General features: G+C 40.4%; 1 protein-coding gene across 1 annotated transcript; it reads right to left on the bottom strand.

Moving 5' to 3' along the window:
* Positions 1-400: 400 nt before the first annotated feature.
* phf1 (PHD finger protein 1) lies at positions 401-21,232 on the bottom strand. Its single transcript, XM_022199603.2, has 15 exons — positions 20,593-21,232; positions 19,865-19,943; positions 19,638-19,719; positions 18,949-19,035; positions 17,098-17,192; positions 16,423-16,571; positions 15,801-15,896; positions 13,867-13,935; positions 13,516-13,639; positions 11,284-11,351; positions 10,575-10,706; positions 7,838-7,916; positions 6,245-6,360; positions 5,418-5,504; positions 401-4,243 (listed from the first exon to the last, which is right to left on the bottom strand). Exons 2-15 carry the CDS (start codon positions 19,940-19,942, stop codon positions 3,838-3,840), a joined length of 1,668 nt encoding a protein of 555 aa, XP_022055295.2. The 5' UTR covers position 19,943; positions 20,593-21,232; the 3' UTR covers positions 401-3,837.
* Positions 21,233-25,174: the final 3,942 nt, after the last annotated feature.

Below are 25,174 nucleotides of genomic sequence, written 5' to 3'. Positions count from 1 at the left end.
GCTGTGAGGTGACAGCTGCACCCTAAAGGACCACGAGCAAGTCACAACCTGCAGGTCAAGTAGGACATTTCAGGGGATAAGAACTGGTTGAAAGGTCAGAAAAAGCAAACAAGTAGACCTTAAGTCCAGGTTATTTTGTCACACACTGACCCCGAGGTTAAAAGTGAGCTTCAATGTCCCACTTAAAATATCATTTAATTAAAATTATTTGCATGATATGGTGCACTTTTTTCCTCCTCTGACCCCTCAGATGAAGCTAACTCTGCACTGATTTGATGAAATTAGACAGTTATAGAAGCATCATCTGCATACTCAGAGGACAAAACATTCCTATAAAACCCAATCTAATATAAACCCGTATCAATAGACAGTCCGTCAAGGATAAAAGAAAAAGTCTGAGCGAGGTGAATTTTTTTATTATTCATGTTACATATTAGGTGTGTCAACGCAGAGTATACATGTACAAACATAATTTCTCCAAAAATACATCAAACTGAACTTGGACTTGACTACTAATCAGAAAAAGAAGACTACGTCTCCCAAAATAAACGCTTTTTTCCTCGATGTTGATGTCTTTATTTCCTCCTATGTTGTTTTAAACTAATCTGGTTGAGTTCCACCGAGAGTACAACCTATAACAAGCACTTGACGGGTATAGACATACCATAGAAAACACACAAATACATTCATCACCATCGCCTAGAAAGGTTTTCAACACGCCTCTTCCTAATAAACTACAGTCAAATAGTCACTGAGGAGGATGGGAATTGCAATGCAACATCGTTCCACTGGAAATAGTTCAACAGAGAGGTCGGTATTTAAAGAAACTCTTTTGCATCAATTAGAACTGCATAAATGCTGTGTTTGTCTTTTGCTTTTTCAACTGAACCTGTAATGCGGTTTGTCTTCAAAGATAAAACTGACAAAATGTACATGTGGTGGAAGTTTTATCGAACAGATTGCTGAAATAAACCTCTGTATAAAATATAAACTCTGAGACTTGCACCACAGTATTCTAGATTTATGTAACCTGGTTGCACGAAGATAAAATTTCCAACTTCAGTACCAACACTTGCCTCTATAAACACATCTGAGTGGAAGGGACATGAGCAGCCGGTCAATGCATTTATACTCAACGCTTTGTTGTTAAATTACAGACCCTGGAAGATTTTATGGATTTAAGTTGGTGTCTTTTGTTTTTCAATGTTCTGTGACTCAAACTTAAACTCTCATCAAAATAATAATCAAAAAAGCATATTTTCTCCTAAATAAAATCTGTTATGATGACTTTAAACATGTATTTCAATAACATATATATTATTTTTCCTTGTTGTTTGGAATGTACAGTAACATCACAGTCCTGTTCGTTATAACTGGTCCTCCTTCACACGTCTGTCAACTGATAAAGAGCCTTCCTCGCTCATCATCCATCTGTTCAGCAGACCAATCTGCAGGTACACAACCCATATAGGCACTATGCAACCACATCAAAATAAATAAATAAATAAATAAAGTTATTCCATCATAGCAATATATTGTGAATATATAATTCTATCTAGAAAACAAAAGCCCTCTCGTGGCTCCTATTTCTAAGACGTACAGCAGTCTAAGTGTAAATTATGTATGACAAAATCTAACATAACAAATAAGTAACCCCATAATAATGTGTATACAATCTCTTATTAACATACTGCGATGAGAGAAAATATGAAAACCTCCGGAGAATTTGTTGTTTATAGAGCCACAGTCAGATCCTTCTGCTATTCAACGACCCCCTGCGTGGCTAAAAATATAAGACTGACTGTAATATTCTCTCTCTTCCTGGCAATTAAGAGGTTACTGCTTTTTTATGAGCAGCCAGCAGTCGCCGCCCAGCCGTCATCAAGCCTCTCACCGATGACGGATCATTCATCTCTGCTAATTTCTCTGGGTTAATTTTCTCACTGAATTCCATGTGAACATAAGTTGATGAATGAGCAGCTACTAATGTGTGGGCTGATGTGAGTGCGGTGTTGGCTGCTGCTTCATTCCTTGGACATCAACCGATGGGGAACGCTGCTTCTGTTTGTTACCTTTAAGTAGAACAACTCTAATGTGAAAACTTCTCTCTGTTTAAAGCAGCTGTTAATCACCTGTGTGTTGACTTGAGGCTTCAGATGTCTAGACTATAAATGGGCAAGACTTGGTTGAAAAAGGCGCAATTTTAGACACCTAGGTTACAGATAATCACTGTAATGACTGTAGCATTGAACCCTGTGAGCCAGAGTCATTTCACTGCCTTTACTTTAAGGCTCTTATCTTGGTCATTTTAAGTGCTAGACATACATCCTGTACCTTGTTTTTTTTTCACAACAGTCTCATCTATCCTGATCTTACATCATTTGATGTTATGACTTGCAGGTTTCTTTATATTATTCTTTGTACTACAGAGAAAAAAAATTGAGACATTGTTATGTTTTTACATATATCTCACCATAAAGTACCACTGTACTTTATTAGTCCATTTGCGCAAGTTCATTTTGCGCAACAGGAGTCGCTGTGTTGCAAATTGCTTGAATTCTAAAACTACTGAGCCCCTATTGCCAAATGCCTACAGAAAGGGAATCTTATATTTGTTGGGTTTTCTGTATACTTTTTTAGCATCTAAACCTTAATATTTAAAGAAGTCAAGTAAATTATTATTATAATTACATTATTGTAGGTTCTTAACCTTAATATTTAAATGGGATGAATTTGTATTATATTTAAACTTGTTGGATAACTGTGTAATGATTCTCCTATTTCTCTATTGAGAAATGTTGGCACATTACCTGTTGTTAAAAATGTGCCATACGGGCGCCCCGGTAGCTCAGCTGTGTGAGTTGGTGACCCCTGGACAGGAGCTATAGTCCCTAACACAGTGGCCATGGTTTTACTTTGACCCATGGCCTTTTGCTGCATGTCCTTCCCCAACTCTTCTTCCCACATTTCCTGTCTCTATCTCCACTGTCCTCTACATTAAAGGCAAAGAAGTACCACATATTGTATATAATGGTAACGCCACTTGACTTACATTTAGATATAGTTCCACATTTTGGGAAATACAGTTCTTTGTTTTCTTGCTGAGAGCTGGATTAGAAGACAGAGACTTCTCTGTAGTGTCTATCCAGTAAATACGAAGCTACAGCCAGAGGAAACTTAGTTCAGCTTAGTATAAGACTGAAAGAAGTACATTTTTTTTGGAGGTCGTGGTATCTTCCTTTAGCTTTGTCCAGCACATTGCCCCAGCTAAACCAAAACTTGTCCTTTGTGCGTTACATTTTGGTTTTTATGCAAATTAAACAAATTATAACATTGAAATTAGTGACTTTTGGACCAAATATCTTTGCTTCCATATTTTCTTTACTCTGTTATTTATGGTAACTAAAAGCAAAAATGAAAGTAAACAGCAACTAGTTGAAAGCAGTGAAGTAATACTTATTTTTGGACTGTTGCATAACTATTAGAAACACAGTAATCTGTCTTTTTCTGCATCCATTGATGTGGCCCAGATATTGACAAATCTTCAGAAGGTTTGAACACTTTCCCTCGTCACTGTAAAACATGATAAATGCAAAGGCATATTCCAAAGTTAACAGTACAAATATCAGAGAAACACTAGCAAAGAGGGACATTTAGTAACGAGTAGTGAGGTTATAATGATGTAGAATAGAGGTGATACTATGAGAGCAACCTGGATTTGCAAAGTTTCCTTTTTTTCCTCTTTTTGTTTCGTTTGTACTTTAAACACTGCCACATATCACGTACACAGTAGTCCTGTGGCAACTGCCGAACAGTCATTGAGCCTGGTGTTCGCTCTCAGTACAAACTCACGTTCTCCCACTCCACCAGGTACTGTACCTTCCCGTCCGGTGTGACACGTCTCGCCAAGATCCTCACTGCCTCCCCGCCTCCCCAGTTCCTGGACACTGTCCCATCCGTGCCCCCTACTCCCATTCCCACTCCACCTCCTCCACTGCCGTCTCCTCCTCCTCCTCCTCCTCCTCCTCCTCCTCCTACACCACCACCACCTCCGCCCATGCCGGCCTGATAAGGGGGAAGGTCACGAAGGATGACGGGCTCCAGCGGCTTCTGCCCTGGTTGGTGTTGGTGGTTGTGTTGGTGGCTGTGGTGGTGCTGGTGGACATGGTGGTGGTGATGGCTGCCATTGTTGTTGAGGGGGTACGGGAGGCATGTTGGCGGTAACCTGCAGGTGTCGTCCACACTACGAGAAGAGATGAGGACGAGTCAGAGACAGGGATAGGGTGCAGATGAATTAGATGAAATGTAGGCAGCACATAAAAGAGGTTTAAGCCAACATCAAAGGAAAAAATAACCAGCACCAAAATAATAAAGACTGAGAATAAAAATAGCAATTCAACTTTAAACAGCTTCATTAACTGGGGACATTCTTGTTAATTAGATGGTCAGAAATTACAAGATAATGCAAAGATTTCCGTCCAAGATGGTAACACAGACTCAGTCTCTGCATGCATCTCACCCTTTCATTCAACTAAGGTGTACTTATGCAGAAATGATACATTACTGCAGTTTCCCCGCAGTGCTTTTAAATGCTATGGCACAAAATGCATAAAATGTTCTATGCAAATGAAGTTAACCTGCTGGATGCAATCATCAGCTGTTTGCTGACATGTTCTTCAGATGAAAATCAAATCAGGTGTTTCTGGAAGTCCCTTGGGCCAGGTACAAACACTGGAGTGATCCAGCCTTTTCAGTCGCTGGGCCCAGACTTTGGAACAAACTGCCCCCGGACATGCGCACCATCACTGGCTTTGGCCTTTTCAAAGCCTGACTCAAAACTTATTTTTTCAGACTGGCTTTTAATACTTGGTAATGTGGTGACATTCTATCTTAATTTATTTGATTTTATTTTCTTGACATGTGGTCTATTGTTGCTTTCTTTTAACTTGCTTTTATTCTAATTTTACTGTTTGATTTTAACTGGAAAGCACTTTTGTCACCTTTGAGTGTTGTAAAGTGCTCTACAAAGAAATTTTGATTGACTGATTGATGGATGAACTTTATGAACTGCTAATATGTCAAGGAGAGCATTGCTGATCTGAATTTTATTATGTGACCTGTGAAAATTATAGGAACTAAAAAAGATCTGAAGAAGCCAAACCAGCAGGGAAAGACGTGCTCAGTTATGTAATGCATCTACTGATCTATTAAGATTTTTTTAACCCAATTTATCACAAACTCTTCCTCAGGGACACATAGTGTACTGTATGTTGACAAATGCTTCTAATTAGCATACCGCCAATTCATGTAAATTAATCATGATCTATATTTCCAAGATCACCTATTAGGAACTGGACACGGACTACATAATAGTGAACCTGGATTTAGTAGAGATGAGGATGATGAAGCAGAAAAACCTGTTGTAGTGATGGAGACTCCTGGAGAGCGCAGTGTTTCCGTTGTACGTGGTGTGGTACAGGGCGTACATCCGCTTGGGAGGAGAGCTGGGAATGGGATACCGAAGTTGAAAGCAATGTTTGCAACTGTGATTACAACAAAAACATGTTTTCATCCACCTGTGTTTTCATGTAAAGACTCCAGAAAGCACAATTTTTCTGTCTCAGTAGTTTTGCTTTCAGCTTATTTACTTATCTGCAACTGAAACTTCTGCTGTCATCTGAATATAATGGAGGGAAAAAGACTGTTTGTTTTGGTGACTTTGTTAAAAACTGACATTTGAAATAGTATAACCTTACAAGTTTTAATTGGATACATTCTCTACCAGAGATATATATCTCCTCCATTGCACTGTGGTGGAGGCAGGACTCTCAATAGCAGGTATCATCATCACAAGATCTCTTGATGCCGTCCCAGAAATAACAATCTTTGGTGCAACTATGAAGACATTAGTGACTCAGCTACGACTAATAGTTCCATGTGAAAAATTCTGCGACTTTTTTGCTGAACTGGGTTGAACTGCAGGTCATGCAAAAGTAGAGCAGAGAAGTATAGAAACAAAAAATGTAAGCAGTGAAATATCTATGGTATGTCACAGAAGACATTTTGTGTTTCCTCCACTTCTAACTATGTTTGTGCTGTTTCCGTGGAGTTGCAGGATTTTGTATTGCACTGAAAAATTAGACCACGGCAAGTAAAAATGGAGCAAAAATACCCTTAAACTGCTTGGGCTTCAGATGGCTAGTAATATGCCACCACAGAAACAAACCAGTACATCCACCTTTACCTCAAGTTAAGCTCCTCCTCTGACTTCCTGGAGTTGTAAAGGCTGGCCCCTCCCATGTAGCCATGGCAACATGGCAGCAGCTCAATAGGGTTGGCAGCAACTGGAGGTGGACAAGCCTGGGCACAGGAGACACACACAGATCAGCATGAGTCTGGATGCCAACATCATCACAGGAGTCAATCAAGCTCTGATACCTCTGTGCTCACTCATGCATTAAGTTAATTTTGCACATTGAATGTTTCTTATAGGTGCAGCTAGATAAATGTGAGTGTACTGAAAATCAGAGTGGAAACACATTACAATTGAGTGGATATACATTTTGTATAATTTTTGCATTCATAAAAAACACATAAGACCTTGAATTCCATGTTCTAGCATTGCCTGAGGGCAAAAATAGGCAGATATGTCTATAAATTCAAATAAATAATGGGATGGATGCGAGCCACATCATCAAGGCTCATCAGACACAGCCGTAGGTTGTCCCGCTTAAACGCATCACCTCTATAGCACATCTCATGGAGCTGACTGGTTAGTGAGGCGGCTCTCAGCCAACTCATGACCCATGAAAAGTAAAAACATCACGGGATCATCAGAGCCATCCGTCACTGGAGACATCATCTGGGAGGACGACACTGAAAGACTTCTCATCGCTGGACTGTGACATATAGCACCACACTAAGCCCATTATCATTCCCTTCTCTGGCGTTGCTATTAGGATGGGAGCTTATTATTCAGTGGTCTTAGTCGACGTCTGTGCCTTTAAATGGATGTGCTCTGTCAGTGCTGCACTGTCAAGGTGCCAGCGCCACCTGGCCAAACTGTAATTGACTGCAAAGTGCACTTGGAAGTGATCCCAGGCTACGCATATCAGCATTCCTTCCCATCTCACTTTCCCAACTACAACGGTGCTGCTCCTCCAAGGCGGACAGAGATTAGCATCAATCAGAGGGGCACAATGGGGCTGGATATGCCAGAGTGAAAACGGATGCTCTCTGAAGCATATTGTTCCAGGATTACTGTATAGCACATACACGGATCACAGTGATGTGTAGGAGGAGTACAATCAGCATTCACGGTTAAGAATGCTGTGTAAAAATAGCAACCACCACATGTGATGTTGCTTGTTTCAGCGCGATCCTCTGGGAATTGGGTTTGATGATCATGATAAATGCGGTGCTGAACTGCAGATGTTGATGAAATACATGAGCAGGTTTTTGCACAGCCAAGATTGGATTTGAATTATACATTTTAACTGAGCCAAACACGCGACACTTCATCGCTCACGCGCTCCCTACCTTTACTGTAACCGCACACTCTAAAGCATTTTCAGCCTATAAACATACAGCAAAAAAAAGAGAAGATAAGAAAAAAGAGAAATACTGAGGCACTGAGCTGCACTGGGTGAAAAAAAAGACACAGACTGATCTAGACTGCGAAATGAACCTTCATCACAGTGTCTGACTGACAGGTTATTTGGATCACAGAGAGCTGTTTACCTGGCTGCATTTAAAAAAAGAGAAGGAAAGAAATATCAGAGAGGTGTTGTGGCCCAGACCTCCCCCCTTCCTCTGAGCTGGAGACGGAGGCACTGACCTGTGTCTCCATGATGCGACGCTTTGATTTACGTGACTCTGGCCCCCCAACTCTCCTCTGGCAGGGTAGTGACAAAGGGCTGAAGTGGGAACAAAACATACAAGAATTAGGATAGAAGCACAAACACACTTACAATCCCCATGTGTAATGTTTAGTTTATTAGCGTATCTCTGCAAAGGCCTACTGAGAGGTGTAACACCGTAGTGAGATGATACACTGAATGACTGATGTATTACTAACACATTTTCAGCATATATGAGCCTAAACCTCATCCCTTCATGCCCCCTCATTCCCTGTCTTCTTCTTCTACTTGAAACTTAACTTGTTTATGAAAACAAGTCTCCTAGAGGCTAAAACTGTCCATTACAAGCTCACATGGAATGGACAACACACTCTTAAAGCTTTACCAGAATAAGGGAATTTAAATGTGTGTTTTTGTCCTGGGGGCAATGGAAGAAAAGACCACAGAGTCATTAAAAAGAAAAGGATTTATCCTCCTCCTAGCGTGAATTTGTTCGGCAAATTGCGTGGCAATGCGGCCAGCGGATTATGAGAGGATACGAGAGGAAATCATACGAAGTGTTAATATAGAAAGGGTTCATATACTGAGGAGAGTTAATGTTACAGCCTGCACATGAAACTTTAATATTTCTGCTCTGCAACAGGGAATTCAATGAAAGTCTGCTTCTAGTAGTTATAGCATGAAAAAAAAGATATTGATTTCATGGCAGTTAATTTAAAAAAATTCCTGCCATTACTCAGTTTAGTCGGGGTCACAGATGTGAGAGAATGAGGGAGGGGGGAATGTTGACCTGATGGTGTCACGGGACAAATATTCAGCAAATCCAGTAAAGGTTTAGAAGTCATCCGTAGCAGATGCTATATGTCTGAGTGTCTGACCTTTGTAAATTGTTTCAAGAATCTCAGACCTGCTCCTTTCACTCAATCTGATCAGCCTTCGCTCAGGCTGAGAGAGATGTTGTGTGAACTTTGTTGTACTGGACAGCTTTTCATCACTTTAATGTTCAGGATATTTTGGGCATGTCAGAAATCAAGACTCGATGATGCACTAATGCAATACTTTGCACTACTCATCCCTCTAAAGCCAGTGGCATGCTTCTGTCGTGGAACGCTCCTCCAAAATTTAGGTCTACAAGAGCGTGTTTATGTGTATGCACGCAATACACAGATACAATCTACTTCACATTTATTGAATGGACTCCAGTGATAACATCTGTGGTGTCTATTGCTCTCCCTGTGCATGCCTTCAAAAGTGTGTAATAATATATAAACTAGAGCACATAAGCATCAGCTGATTCTCCTGTTCAATCATGTATTACTACACCTGCTACAGTCTGCTTTCTGCTAGTTAGCTGTGCCTTCGTCCAGAAAATGCATCGTCCCTGGAGGTTAGAATTTGCAGAACAGCTTATCATCTTTACTTAAATGTTCTTGATTGTATGAAGAGCCACACTGATGGAGATCTGCAGTGAGTATTTTACAGCAGGCAGTTTGCAAACTTGGATTCACAGATAAACTGCTGTAACTGGTGAATGAGGCTAAACTGACATCTGGTGCCATCGTAGGCCATACACGACCACCAGTGAGTAAAAGCTGCCTTGTGGGCTTTATTTATTACAGTAGATAATAGTCCACAGCTGCAAAGCGATGAAAATATTCCTACAGCTTGCGATTTCACATCTAATCTCAACAACAAACTCAGGTCAGTTTGCGTGGTTAATACGGTTCATTTGGGCTCCTGTGAAAGCTGACAGTTCCACCAGCAGACACACCCCCAGCATTTGAGAGCAGAGAACACTGCTTATTTTTACACTATTCTGAAGCCTTATCTAATGCTGGCAGATTTTTTTAATCATTCAAATTTGACCATTTATGTGCTCAACACTGACTTTCAAAATGGATTTTCCAACTGTACTTTCCTCTCTCCCATTAAACTTTATCTCAATCTAACTTGAATCTGCAGAGCAAATTTCCTCTGTGGTGGATCAACAAAGCAGCCAAATGATGACCAATATGGCCATTTTTAGCCGCAGCTGCCGAACGGGAAAGCTATGAGGGAAGAGTATAGCTTTTGTGTCTTTTAGTATTTACTCTTTACTGCTGGTTCCCAGTTAAGCCAAAGTAGTATATATTTAGATAACAGATATCTCTGGAAAGGGATAAACTGATATTTGATGCCTTTGATGCGGCCATCCAAACACCACCTGTCCATTTGCAAACTGACTTCAGTGTAGCTGAACCAGTCATTATGCTGTGGTTATTTGCAGCGTGCAGCAATTTGAGGAAAGAAAGGGCAATCAAGGATACATTTCTAAAACACCTATATACTGTTTCAGTTGTTTCAGATACAGAAATCATGAGTAACATAACCTGCTACAATCCTTCCAAGACTGCCCTATTCTGCAATTTCTTTCATTATAATTCAGCCTGATAATCATCCACTAAATACTAAAAATGATTCTATGAAATCTACATGACGCATGACAATCCAAGTGCACACACACACATTTACGGATGTACACACAGGAACACACACAGGAGTTTTATGCTTTTTTAGGAAAATATCAAGACACTGATACTTAAGCTGGAATATGAAAATTGCAGTCCTTTGATTCCTAAGTTAATTGTTCATGCATAATGACTATATGCCCAGCGGGAATCCCACAGCTCTTATTGAGATAAGAGCCACACTGAGAGACACTGTCCTTACTCTGACCTTCTCCGGTGCGTGATGTTGATAGGTGGGTCAGTGATGAGGGGCGACGAATCCGATGTCAGTGGCGGCGGGGCTCGAACTTGAAGCCCAAAAAGACACTTTTTCTTCTTGATCTCCTTTCCAGAAACAAACCTGAAGGAACAGAGAGTACAGCTTGGTCCTCAGAATGCATCATCGCCTTATGCGCGGGTGTTTTCCATTACTTTTCGTTGATGATGAATTAAAAGTTGCGCAACATAATGTACTTATTCTCCTGATGAAAAGCTCAGGAGCCTTTCACAAGATAGTGACTGTGTAATTTACTTGAACATAATTAGAGCAGACGGTGCCTGGAGGAATTAGCCGTTTTTTGGCCGAAAGGTTTTTGCTTTTTTTTCTAGTTTTTTTAAATTATATATCCATAAAAATCAACTTATAGCAATTACAATTCTAGACTGGTTTTAATGATTTGATACCACAGATTTGCTGCTTTTGCTAACAAAGTAAAATAAGCACTGAAAAGTGGTACATTTCATCTGATGCAACTGGCAGCTACATTTGGGTCTCTCATTATTCAAAGTCACACATTCCCCTTCGTTCATTTTAGCCTGCGTGTCCAACGTTACCAACGACAGAGCACTAAGAAGACCCCTCTATTCATAGAGTGCTACTCATCAATCCAGTCATGTGTGGACGGTGTTTATTCTTCTCATCATATGCGATGACTTACCTGTCCTTGTGGGAGTTTAGAGCGTTGAGGAGATTGTGACAGCGGTCCTGCCTTGGCGTGTCAGAGAGCTGGAGGACAGACAGGAATGAAAAATCAAAGCTGTGTTTACACAGCAGACGACCATCAGACAGAAAACCTTTAATGCACACAATCATTTTCTGTTACAATCGCTGACAGCGGTAATGCTGATATGGAAAATTAACTGTTGGCTGAACCACCCTGCTGTCGTGTGATGGCAGAACATACATTTTAAAAAGTCTTCTAACAACAACTTAAAGCAGAACCCCAAACCCTCAGCCCAGTTTGAAGATTTAACCAAGCTTATTTGTGTTTACAAAGCTGATCGGGAATGGAAAAAAACACCACATTCTGGTCAAATATTAGAAAACAACAAGGATAATTATACAGGATACACTATGAATCAAAAAACGGTAAAGTGGTCTCAATGCTTCCAAATTTAGTGTCACAATATTTAGTTGACTCGAATAAAATGTCTTGAAATCTACATTTGCTAAAGGCTACTTCAACAGAGCATGTGGAGCAATATGCAATATATTTATGTCCTTTCTGAAAAGTTTAATGTCTCTTTATGTTCCTTGCATGTTTGTCTCTATATACTAGTATAAAACAACAGAGTGTAGAATTGTGCATAAGTAAGTATCCCCTTGAGGACGAAACTGTTTATTCTACTCTACTTGAACTGACTTGCAATGAGAGGGCATGAAAACAGTAGTTACCATGAGAGCAGAGAAGACTACTACTAAATGTATTAGATAAAGAAGTTCAAATCAATAGCAACAAGTACTTAACAGCAGAAAACTTAATTGACTATTTACTGACAGTGAATAAGCTAAAATTTAAATGGAAAAGAAAAACAGCTGAAATAATTAGCTAAAAGTATTTTATCTGGCTAATTATGGGCAAACAGTTGAAATAGCTAAACAGCAATAAAGTAGCTATGGGTCAACAGGTTCCCCTTCCGAACTCCAAAACCCTCTGGAAGGTTTAAAAAGCAGGTTTTCTTTTTTTTTCTTTTTTTTTATAGTGTCAAAGTCACACCATTTGTCAGAGCCAGAAACTTCCCAGAGCAGAGAAGAGACAAGTGTAGAAACTAGCTCAGGAGACTGTGAGGAAAATAAAACATGCTTGATCAAAAATATAAATACAGCATGGCTAAAAAACAGTGCACAGAGCAGCATGCTGCTGGAAGATAATTCAGCATGGTGAAACATCGCTTTACAGTCGATGTGCACAGCTGTGTGAAAAACAACTAGTTTGTAGAGGTTGTAAAAATGTAGTAGGTAGTAAGTTATTTATAGCATGTAGTGCCACCATTTCTCCCCAATGTGGGTAACATCTGTAGGCACTTGGAAAAAATGCTCCACATGATGATTCCATTTTTTCCAATTAAAAAATAAAATAATGAAAAACATTTAGCTGTTTTGATTTGGTTTCAGGAGCTTTGGTATGCCATACTGCACAAAAGATACTTTGGAGTTTTCTATCCTTCTAGCCATGGTTGTGTTGTGACCATAGGGAAAAAGAACTTTATACTGTTGTAAAATATGAGACCAAATTGAATAAATGTGTGACTGAGCAAAAAATAACAAAAAAAGGTTTTGGGGTTCAGAGAGTTAAATGGCTAAAAGTGGATAAACTGTACACACACTGAAATAGTTAATTGAAAGTGATGGATAATAAGTTGGAGCACCTAAAAGTATTGGATTAACATTTAAAATAGTTAACGAAAAGCCAGGGATACGTTAGAAATATTATACTGACACTTTGCTTTCACTTAAAGCAATGGATAAACATTTGAAACAGCTATAAATGTAAGGTAAATATGATGAAATGTCAGCTAAATGTATTAAATAAACATTTAAAATAGTTAACTAAAAGATAATCAGACAATCTATAAATATTTTAGCTAAAAGCAGCAGATAAACAGTTGAAATCATCATCTAAAAGTAATGGATGGTCAGATGGAGGGGGTCATGGCAGCTCATCAGTTCGAGCTTCTGTTGGCTTCTGTCACCAGCCGCTGTCCTCCATTATAAAAACACTCAACTCTTTAACTCGGTGTTCCCCTTTAAGCTTACGCAGAGGTCACACTTTTTTAACTTTAAATTTTTACTTTAATGGTGGTTAATAGGCTTTAAGTCTCAAATGCAAAAAGCCTGGCAGCATTTCACATCATTTCATCATGGTGCTTAAACGGGGAAATATCAATACCGCGCCTAGAAGCAACGAGTCCCAATTCTCATTGGTGAAGGACAGGATTTCATGGTCAAAATCAAAGTATTTCCTCTTGCAGCACAGCGAGAGATGGTAGAGCACTAAATGAGCCAAATCCACCCTGCATTTCAGATAAAAATATAGGAATTAGATAATAAGACAGGTAAAACACAAAAAAACACATTTGATATTAAACATTTTTCTAAATATATCTTAAAATATTATGAGCCTATTCAATAAACAACATTGTCATTTCTTACAGGCTGTGATGCGTGAAAAAGTCAAAATTAAATGGAATGTACTTTTGTGCCAGATTGTGTTTCGCTGTACTGTTACTGTAAAAATCACCATGTCATGGGTAGTCTCTGGATTGTCTCTGGTCCCTTTGTACAAACTGAGCACTGGAACTGATAAAACCTAAAACAGAAACATGGGGAAAAAAACATCAGAAAATCAGACAAGCGTCATATTTTTTTCTTAAAAAGTACATTTCTCTCAATCAGTTTATCAGTTAATCTACAAAATGTGCAAACATGTGAATTTTGTATTTATTCTTGCTTGCACAATCTGCCTTTTCTCTCTGTATGTGAAGTGTTTTGTAACCTTGCAGAATTCTAATCATTTCGTTTAATATTTTTTTACTCTATGTAGGGCAAAAAAAGCTTCCTCCTGTTTCCATTTATTTCCTTGCAGTTGCTATATGGCTTCTTTAGATATTTACACAGATCAACCTTGCCTGGAATTAAACAGACAGGTGTTTCTCTTCCTCTATAATAACATTCTGCACTGAGTGACCCCGATGCTCAAACTCATACCACAACAACATTGTGTGCATCCGTCCTTCTATATGCATGAAGGTCAGCGGGAAAGATGAAGCGCAGACACGCTATGATGGCAGCACATGCTTGCTATTCCAACTGTGAACTCAGTCTTCACTCTTCCTCCATCACCTGCTCAGCAGATGTTGTACCAATCCGGCCTTACTCTCCCCGCCTGTCAATCTAAATCTAATCCCTCCCTCCCCCACCCCCCCATACTCTCAGACAGGTTTGGCAGGAACACAGTGTCGGGATGGGTGTAAAACCCAGTCGGCTAACACAGATGGTTAATGACAATAATAACTTAATGGATGGATACATTTTATTACACGCATGAGAGGCGGCCGATCAAACTGCACCGCGATCAGCAGCTTGCATATCCACCCGGCATCATATGTGAGCTGGGAGGTGATATGGCTGCTCCGGTGTCTGTCACTGGCCCTTTGTTCTCGGTGTGTGATGAGCTCTTGTCCTTGTGGCGCGAGTCACTGAGTACATCAGCGTGCGCACTAATAGTTTAGTCTTAAGCTAATTAAGGCAGTTCTCTGACAAGTGAAGCTGTCATGAGGACATCTAGAACTGTTTATCTTAATCAAACCAGGCTCTATTGCTGACACATCTCACGTTTTTGATAGCAGATTTGTGAATTCTTATTTATTCAAAGAAAATGTTTCACTGGTTTCAACTTCTAAAATGTGTTTTTTCTCTTTGTATGATTGCAAACTAAGTATTGTCAGCTTTTCAAATGTTGATGGGATGTTTACATTGCATGGTTTTTTTTCTGTGTTTTCTGACCTTTTCTTTGCAAAACTAATTAATCAGTTAGCTGCAGTGTACAAGACAAACAGTTTTCTGCTCAATCTGACCTGCATATTACACCTACCAAAGGAAATAACATGTGGTGAGTGGTATTAAGGGAAAAAAAATCTATGAACATTTATAATCAAGTTTATAACCAGAGATAACACTGGTAGTTTCTCCACAGTCCAAACTTGATTTTGAACCTAATAAAGAAAATAGCATGTGATGAGCAGTAATAAGGAACAAAAATCAATGCAAACTGGGTAAAGCCAGAAATGAGATTTCTTATATGAAACCAAACTCACATATTAGATTGATATTTGCGCCTATATTAACAGATGTGTTTGTATGTTTTTATGTGTTTATATGCAAATACAAAGTGCAGAAAATGTCTTCCTTTATTTTTTCTTTATTATAATGATTTAAAAGTAGGATGATTTAGTGTTCTAAATTATTTGGCATATTAGATTAACTACATTTATTGTAACTGTCATCAGGACTTCAAATATGTGCACACTGACTGTAGGGTCAAAATTAACATTTTAATGCAGATCAGTGGCACTAAAGTCCAGCCAGACAATCTGCTTTACATTCATTTAATGATTTGATCAAAGTTATAATTGTGAGTGTACAAAATGATCATCTTTGAGCAGTGTAACGTACCTGTCTCCGTACAGCAATGGCTTGGTTAGACACTGTGTGCAAGCCTCGTGGAACCACTGACCACAGCTTCCACACTGCAGCATCTTCAGGTTCCACCTGCAGTCACACAAGAAGAAAACACAGCACACTTTAAACACATGATGAATGAATGAATGAACGTGTCCAACAGCTGTCACCTGACAAGTCTGTATTTATGTATAATTGAGGGACGGCTGAGGGCTGATGACTGCAGCTGATGGTTCAACGCTCATCACGTCCTACTGCTCACAGAGATATGTCATCTGGGAGTTTGTTTTATTCTGCATGAGGTGCCAGCTGGATGGATTGAGATAGTAAAACACAGCAAGTACATTTAAAAGATAGTTTGGTGCACTTTTATTTATTGATGACTCACCTGACAGCCACAGAGCTGATACAGAACACTTCTCTCATGTGTCATGTCAAGAAAAGACAAAACAAACTCCTGCTTGTAGTGTTTGACACATCTGATAAACTGCATGCAATTTAAAGAATGCACAAGATGACTTTGTCATAGATGATTCAAAGCGTTTTCAGAGAATAAAAGAGCACAAATGAGCTGTACAGTCGAACTAAGACTGGCCTCTGCAGGCAGGTCACTCACTCTCCAGGTCCAGCACAGTAGCAGTAACACTGCTGCTGATTGGTCAGATGCTGCGGGTCCCAGTCCAAAGACGATAGCTGGTAGGGGAGCCGGAGTTTCATGAACTGCATGAGCCGAGCGAAGCGTCCCCGTTTGAGGGCCCCGCCTCTCTGTGAACACAATTTTAGGACAGAGCTGATTGGTGGCTGACCCCTCAAATCACTGTCATGTCAGAACAGCGGAGGAGACGGATCACATTCAGTGGAGAGATGCCAATTCGTCTCATTTTATTGTAGGTCAGCTGTGAGAGATAGTGTCCGAGGGAGCGGAAGTCTGGACAATGAGATATGGACATTGAGCGATTGACAATTAAGTGGCTGCTTTCTCATCTCACATCTACAGAACTGGAGCACACGTGATTGATTGACTTTAAATGCACTTCTCTCAACTCCGGCGTAGTTTTTCAGCTTCATAACTATTGATTGTTCATGATTTGACCGACACAATGTAGAACATCTAATACTGAAGTCAATACAGAGAGAATTAGTGTGCTTTTGCCTCGAATAAACGCATTACCTGCTGTACACAACAGAGTAGTGGCAGCACAGCTTGATATATTCGACTGGAGTTCTCCCATATTACACACTGAATGTTTTTTCCCCCCCGAGTGCGAGACGGAGAGATTAGAAGCCTGACCTTGGTTGCGACTGCAAAGACACATTGCCGACATATCCACGAGTCGCTGTCAGCTTCCGGTTCGATGGTTGGCGTGTGGCACTCTGGATGATAACCTGTAATGGGAGGAGGAGGCAGAGCGTTTAATTCGTGTTTACAAGACAGACAGCCGGAGTGACAATAATGGCAGAGCAGCTCCATGTTTAGTGCTTTGCCAGTTTGTTTCAGCGGCATGCAAAACATTCTACTATACTATTTGCATCCAGGGAGCAGGGAGTATGTTTGTGAGCTTTTTCCCTAAAAAACAAACTGTCAGCAGGCTTGTTTGCCTGACAGAGCTGTGAAGACACAACGGTAAAATTTGCTGCCATTTCCTGCTTGCGCATCCTGCTGCTGTTTCTAAAAACCTCCTCCCACTTGCACTTCAGTATGTTTCATTTCATCATAATAGTTTTAAATGTGTTTCTACTCCACTTGGATGTGTGACCTTCACTGTGCAGAATAATGCATGTGCAGAGTTTGACACGAGAAGGCTGCTTTGGAAAATCTTTTGAAGTGGGAAACTTTCTCTGTGCTCACTTCGGGCTTGGACACTTTGAACTTGTTTAGAAGTCAATCGTGGTCCAATATGCAGCTTTTAAAAGAAGTGTGATGAGGACACTTGAAGCTTTCAGTGCACAAACTGTACAGTGAAAAGGGACTTTTCAGGTGGAGTAGGAGACAACTTGTCCACCGACTGAAATTGTTTTAGAGCATTGTTCAGTAAGAGAAAGGAAGATGGTGTCATTTTAGGATTGTTCAATTATGCAATTATCATATCAGTTGGAAGAAGCTTTAAAACACGCCTGCAAGAAATCTTTAACCCTTCAAGCCCCAAAACCAAAACAATGAAGGGGTTTAAAAGTCATGTTACTTTTTAAAAAATCACCAAAATTACACCATTTATAAGAGTCAAAAAACTGTAAAAACAAAAATAATTGTCAGTTTGCCAACTTTCCAGCAGTTATTGAGCTAATCATGTGTGTCATGCGGTTTAATCTGGAAAATACTACATACATTAAATTCATTTAAGCTCAAAATTGTGATATTGTACATCAGAATCACTATATTCTAGATGTCTAATTTGAAAATTCTGTCCTACTAAGTGCAACCGAGGAGCCATGACTGATACAACTATGAAAAACAGTCACACTGCAAAAGCTCAAGGACTATTTGGTTACACAGAGCAGAGAGAAAACAAATAAGGAAACAGATAAAAAAAATGCAAATAGTAAAGTATCTATAGTATACAGAGTCACCATTATGTTTTTCCATTACTGATAACACCTGTGAGCACAGTGTTGCACATGTTGATTCCAGTTTGTTTATTTAAAGATGAACCAAAAAAAGAAGAACCTTATTTCTTCTTTTTACAATTTATGGCATCACAACTTTATTAAACTGCACAAAAGACATTTATTTTTGAGTTTGTTCTACTTTAAGCCATGGTTGTGCTGCTTCCATAGAGGTGCATGACTTTAAAGTGCCACAAAAAGTGAGCCCACAGTGACTAAAAATGCAACAGTATGTATACCAACATCCATACACTGCCTAGAGTTCAGACATTTAAATTGATAAAGGCATGTTGTGGCATTTAAGTCCTTAAACTTCTGCGTCTATTTACTGTCTAATTCATTTTTATTCCAGTCAGGATGCAGGTGCAAGAACTCATAAATATCATTTATGCTACATGGTTTCCTGTGATGTTTTTTTTTTTCCTTTCTTTAAAGAGCACCACCGTTATTTACCCGACTGTGTCAGATCTTCAAGGTCAGAGTAGGAACTGTTGGAGAACCAGCTTTTGACAGCATATGATGAGGCGTGCTTCCTTACCGTGGCGACATTTAAGACAATTTATGAGGGGTTCTTTAAGAGGTGGAGCGTCACAAATACAGCAAACTTCTTCCACTCCAGCAGCGACTGAGGCAAACAGAAAAAGACAGACAGAGAGAGGCAGGGGAGGGGAGGAAGTAAATGTGAGAGGGGAAGACAGAAAGAGAGAGAAGGCAGTCAACGGCATTAATTTATGTATATTGATTCACATCCTTGCCACCTCATTGATTTCGGTGTCTCCTGCACCCTTTCAGATTTCCCTTCATTTGACGGGCGGATATTCAGCCTGGTCCTAACAAGAGTCCAACTTCCCCTTTCGCTTGATGTTAGGTGGAGTGGGGGCGCCAACTCCCTGAGGAGCCATTAGTATAATAAATTCATAATAGACTCTAATATAGCAATTACATCTCAACATGCCCCATCAGAATACTCAGAGCGCTCGGTATCATAACCTTGAACGTGACTATAATTTCCTTTCCTGCAAGATCTTAACAGAAAACATGCAAAAAAAATCAAGCTCACATGGGGAAGAACCAGAAAAGTCTTCTTCAACTCCTCCACATTGAGTTCAGCCTAGCACCTCTGTGTTTAAAGTGGATGCATTTTGCAACCCAACTAATACAAAGTTCTCCCAACAGGAGGCTATTGCCACCTCTAGCTGAGGGGAGGAGGAGAAAAAGAGTTCTTACACGAGTGAATGTCCTTTCTCAGCACCCAGAACTCGGAGTTGTCCTCAAACCTCACCAGACAACATTGCTTGACTCCATCTACCTGAGAGGGAGATAGCAGGTAAGGAGAGAATGATTGACAAAACTAAATGGAAGTCTTTTCAAATCCAGGTGAACACACTCGCAGACACACACTCAAAAGTGTCTTTCTGTCACACACTCGCGCACACACTCCCACATGCACTTACTCTTTTCACATTGCCGAGGTACAGTAGTCCATCACTCCATCGAGCCAACACATCATCTCCTTCACTTACTCCCCCCATCCTGAGGAGAGAGACAGAGAGGAGAGAGGGGAGAGCAGGGCTCATGTGAAATGGAAATCCGATTTATTCGCTGAATACTTTGCTGCCATTGCTGACAGAGGGGTTTATGGCCCCGGCATTTTTTTCGGCTGCCTCTGAGACAGTCGAGCTGTCGGTGCAAAGGGGTTAAAATCTAACCCCCCCTTCCTCTCCAACCTCCTCTTCCTCCTTTTAGACCAGAGCATAGCGACAGCCTGTATCCACCACAGTGAAAGATGAGAGTGAGTACACAACCAAGACAAATGATTACTGCACACATCAAACACACACATACACACAGAGAGAGAGAGAGAGCAAAAAAAACACTGCATGATGACTACTGCAATACAGTTTGACTGACTGAGCGAGAGATCAGCGTGCTGAAGCATCTGCCGTGCACTTTGCTGCCGTCTTCTCCTCCTCTCCCAACATCTTAAAAACTTGAATAGATGCATGAAATGACTCTGCAGGCATTATCTCTGCACATTGAGCATTTGTTCCAGTGCATGCACTCAAGTCAAGACAGACGCAGGATGCATAACAGAGTGTGTAGCCTTTTGTGAATCAAGGGGGAGGAGGAGGAAGAAGGAGATGAGGCAAATTTGTACAGTAAGCTGGCCGGTGAAGGGTACCTGTCAAGTCGAACTCCTTTCCGTCGGGGTCACAGTGATTCCTGGACAGGCTGGACATGAAATGCCCTCATCTGCTGTGGATCTCCCAATTACTGCCCGCTCCGATGCGCAGCCTGCGTGTTTGCAAAAAGTGGCTGATGTGCATGTATGTCCCTGTCTGTGCCAAGCGCCTGTGTGTGTCAGTCAAGCCGTCAGCGAGGAGGAGGAGGAGGAGGAGGAGGAGGAGGGCGACTGACTGTCCGTCCGTCTCTCAATCTAGTTTGTCCGTCCTCCGCGGTGCCGTTTCGTCATGTCCCCGTCGCTTTTGCTCTCTTCCTCCCCCCTCACTCTCCCTCTCCCTCTCTCCTGATGCTATTAAGGCGGGTTTGTATTTTTTTTTTTAATTAAAAAAAAGCAGCACCGGAATCAAGCCGCCAGAGACGCCATCATCCCTGCCTTCTCGCTCTCCACCGACTTGTTGTGACGCAGACATAAAACACCGAGATAGAGTGGGAGGGAGATACTGATAGAAAAGGGGGGATCCGGGGTGGGAGGAGGAGGAGGAAGAGGAGGAGGTGGAGGTAAGAGCACCCTCCTGTCTCGGAGATTGACCCTAAATCGTTGTGACAAGGTGGGATGGTGATGTCGGGCGGCGGGAGGGAGGGACGGTACGCTAAGAGCCGGCGGAGGCGGCGCGCGCCCTGACAGGGGCCAATTAAGCGGCCAATTAGTGAGTTTAGCCGCCTCATTAATTGGCCTCAAACAAGAGGGACCGGCCAAGTTTATGAAACCCGGGGAGAAAAGTTTTCAAACAGAGAACAGCGCCAGACGATTAAACTGTTGATTATGAGCGCCCAAACCAAATCAACTGGATTTAATCTTAAGGGATAGTGCCTCATGTTTGTATAAATCCAACAAAAGGATGAACCTCTTCAGCTCTGTTTGCTTAGAAAGCGGACAAACGTCACATCTGTAAGGCAGATGCAGCATCCAGATGGTCATTTTCTCTCCATAGGACACATCCTGGATGTGATGGAACATGCATGTCTCTATTTTCATCAGACATCCAAGACAGCTGCTGTTCTCAGCTCAGCCCTAACCAAAAATACACGTTTGTAACAGTAAACCTAATAACTGCTTCTAAACAAGAGAGAAACTATCATTAATATTTTTTAATGCAAAACTCACCGTTTTTAGATTATCCTGACACTGAAATTGCCTGAGAAGTGTGATGTGTCTTGCTGTTTGGCTGCAGGCGCAGGTATCGAATTCAAGGTTTTGTTTGTTTGTTTGTTTTCCTTTTTATTTCTGTCTTACACATTACTCACACCAGTCGAGCATGTGATAACACCGCCATGCGGTTCAAAATGGCCCCTGGCAGATACTAAAGGAGCTAAAGTGCCGTTTTATAAAATGTGACCACTGGGTGGCGAGCAAGGACAGCAGCTCTCGTGCAGCCAGCCTGAGGGATGCTGAGGATCAGAGTGGAGTTTGGCCAAAGCCTGAGGTGGGATGGAGATGTGATACAAGTGAGATGAGGTAGAAGAAAGGAACCTCACTCTAAGCTTAGACTCTTCACAGCTCATGCTATTTGTGATGAGAAGCCATTAAAGGTCTTCTAAAGATTCCTGAGACAAAACAGTCCAAATCTTCATATGATGTGAGTCTTGCACGTTGTATTTTATGTCATGTATTGTGTATGCTGTTTCGAGTCATTCTGGGTGCTTCTGTAGAAAACAACTGAACTTTTCCACCTCTCATTCAAAAGGCTTCCTCACTTCAGAGACATAAAGGGAGTGCCATTTATTCATTATGGGCCTATTCCCATCTGGCTCAGTCACTAAATGATGCTGGAACAGGACTGCAACTATTGATCACTTAAACATCAGTTAATATATCATACCATATCGTAAAATGTAAAGATATACAGTTTGCAATAATATAGGGAAGAGAAAAGTGTAAAATACTTTTTACTTCTAATCTATTTATTAGTGTTTGCTGTATTTGACTTAATTTTGTCCTTTCACAGTACATAACAGCTATTTTAGAGGTTTAATGAATGTCGTTACCAGAAGTGTTTTGATCAGCTTGTCAAAGCCGAGGAAGAGAAGTGAAACCTCTTCAAGAACCAAATAAAGAGAAGTCTAGTTGCCTTCTGTTGACGCATTTACAATTGGCAGAACTTGGAAGAAGACAAATCTGCTCAGACATGTTGTTTCTACTTATTTTTTGACTGTGCGTGTCCCTGAAAAAGTTCTTGTCCGTGCCCACTGCACGTGCTTGTTGCCACTGCATTCACATAGTAGCTCATAACTGTAGTAATCCAAGTGGCAATATGTCCTACTTGTAGATGAGCCCACTCATTCTTGCAGCAGCGGCAGAGCGTCCTCTGCTCTGATAAAAGCAGTGGCTAATTAATTAAAAAATTCTAAGTGAGTTAAACATGGCACTGCTCAGATCAGTGTCATGAGACTGTGAGTCAGATGTAAGGTTTTCATGTTCCCACACCCACAGGTGAGTTGACAGTCAAGATAAGACAGGCAGACTAAGTTAGCAAATGGCTGGTGAACACTATGAAACAGTTAGCAGCTTCAGAGCCTGTGTTATACCTCAGAGAATAAGTGAAGAGCAAAACCCAAGCTAAAATGATAGCCAACATTGGACTTACACTGAACAATAGACATAAACATAGCTTCAAATACATGGTAAATGTTTCTCCATCTCTTTGGGGTGCATAAATAGGTAACAAAAACTCACTGGTTTCCTCAAAAATAAGAAGGTCTTATCCTATAATCATGATCTCTTCAGACATGGAGCCTAACAGTGACCCAGGGTGGCCACAGCCCAACCACAATAAAGCCTGACTACACCACACAGCCAGCAGTGAAGCCAGTAAGAAGGGTTTAAATTAAAAGAAAAGATTATTATAGTCTCTCTGTCTCTGTCTCTCTCTCCCTCTCTCTCTCTCTCTCTCTCTCTCTCTATATATATATATATATATATATATATATATGAGTCATCAGGGTGTACTTCTACATGACAGTCATGCCTGCAAAAACAAATGATAGTATGATTACAAATGTTATGTATTTCTGCTGATTTATTCAGTCGTTCAAGGTGCCGATGGACATTTGGTCTCACATCTAATGAGAAGCAACTAGTTTTAGCATATTAGAGCTACAGAGGTCAAAGGTCAGTTGTTACATAGGAGAAAGAGCCTGAAAAATAAACTGAGGTTTTGGAATTGAGAGAATCTGGCAGTTGTATTGAAATGTCCTGTTAAGTTGCTTTATGGAATATGTGGATTTGGCATTTCTGGGTCTTGAGATATACTTACAGGGTTAAAGTCGGGATATGTTGGCCATTTCTGCTAAATCTTCTTTGGCCTATCTCTTGTGAGTTCCTCAACATCAAGAAAGTGAAATAAGTGGAGTAGCCCTTTATCAGACAGACAAGGTTTGACTTTGAGGAGAGGAAATTAGGATTAGTTTAAATGCATGCACATTCATGTGACAAATTGTAGGTGTTGGATAACACAAATCTGTCATCACTGCAAAAAGTGTGTTTGAGCTTTGGTGAAGGCACTTCTACTAACTTTAAAACTGCCTTTTGTCCCTGTTAACTGGTATTCTAATTTCAGCAAAAGCGTGAAAATTTGATTTATTACTTCTGCATCGTCAATCAGATGTCCACATTTCTTCAGAATTTTGTGGTGCAACTCAACCGCCTTTTTATTGCTGCAGGATTACAAAGAAGCAGAAAGAACAAAATCATTTTTAAAATTTATGTTTGTGCAAAGTGAATTCTTAAGTTGGAAAACCTGGTCACTTTGCAGCAATGCATTTGAGAGGGATTAAAAGATTTACGCACATCTAACTTTCCTCATTTTGATTAATATTAAACAATAATACAGTAACAACTAATAATAAACTAACTGAAGGAAAATGTTAATGTTAATAACCTGCCTGTCCTGTCTTTTTGTTTTTTATGTTGTATGTAAGCTATCTATCTATCTATCTATCTATCTATCTAGGCAGTTTGTTCAAATGTTTTTTGAGTTCTGAAAATGTCTAATGACATTATGTTTGACCAAGAAACTGATTCGAGGAATCAACTTAAATCCAAGGTATTTTTTAATTACCAGTCTATAATAGTTCATGCATGTTGAGATAGAGGAGGGGACCTGAACTCTAGAACTCAAAGGGACAAAAAAAAAAAGTTATCAAGCCAATTACATAAAGTTACCTCAACTTGAATTTAGTTTTACATGCAAAAACTCGAGTTTAAATTGCACACAATTCTAAGTTGATTCAATTTCTAACATCATTATGTCAGCCCCGCTCATCAAAACAAAGTTTGCAACTTAAAAGGTCTATCTAATTCAGCAAATTAGATTTATCCATTTAAAATCCTGCAACCATGCGTTTCTTGGAGCGCTGGAAATGGGTTGATTAAAACATCATGATGGAGATTAAGTTGTTTTTGGAGTCGGGATGACTTTAGATGAGGGGAATGGGTTACGTGGGGTGGGGGTGGGGTGGGGTGAGGGGGGGGGGGGAGACGCGTGTGATTGCGTGCGTGAGGCGTGCGCGCCAGCCGGCTG

The sequence above is a fragment of the Acanthochromis polyacanthus genome, chromosome 12, assembly GCF_021347895.1.
Source record: "Acanthochromis polyacanthus isolate Apoly-LR-REF ecotype Palm Island chromosome 12, KAUST_Apoly_ChrSc, whole genome shotgun sequence".
NCBI classification, from domain to species: Eukaryota; Metazoa; Chordata; class Actinopteri; family Pomacentridae; genus Acanthochromis; species Acanthochromis polyacanthus.
Note: the sequence above shows the minus strand (reverse complement) of the source record. Positions and strands in the feature narration are given on the sequence as shown.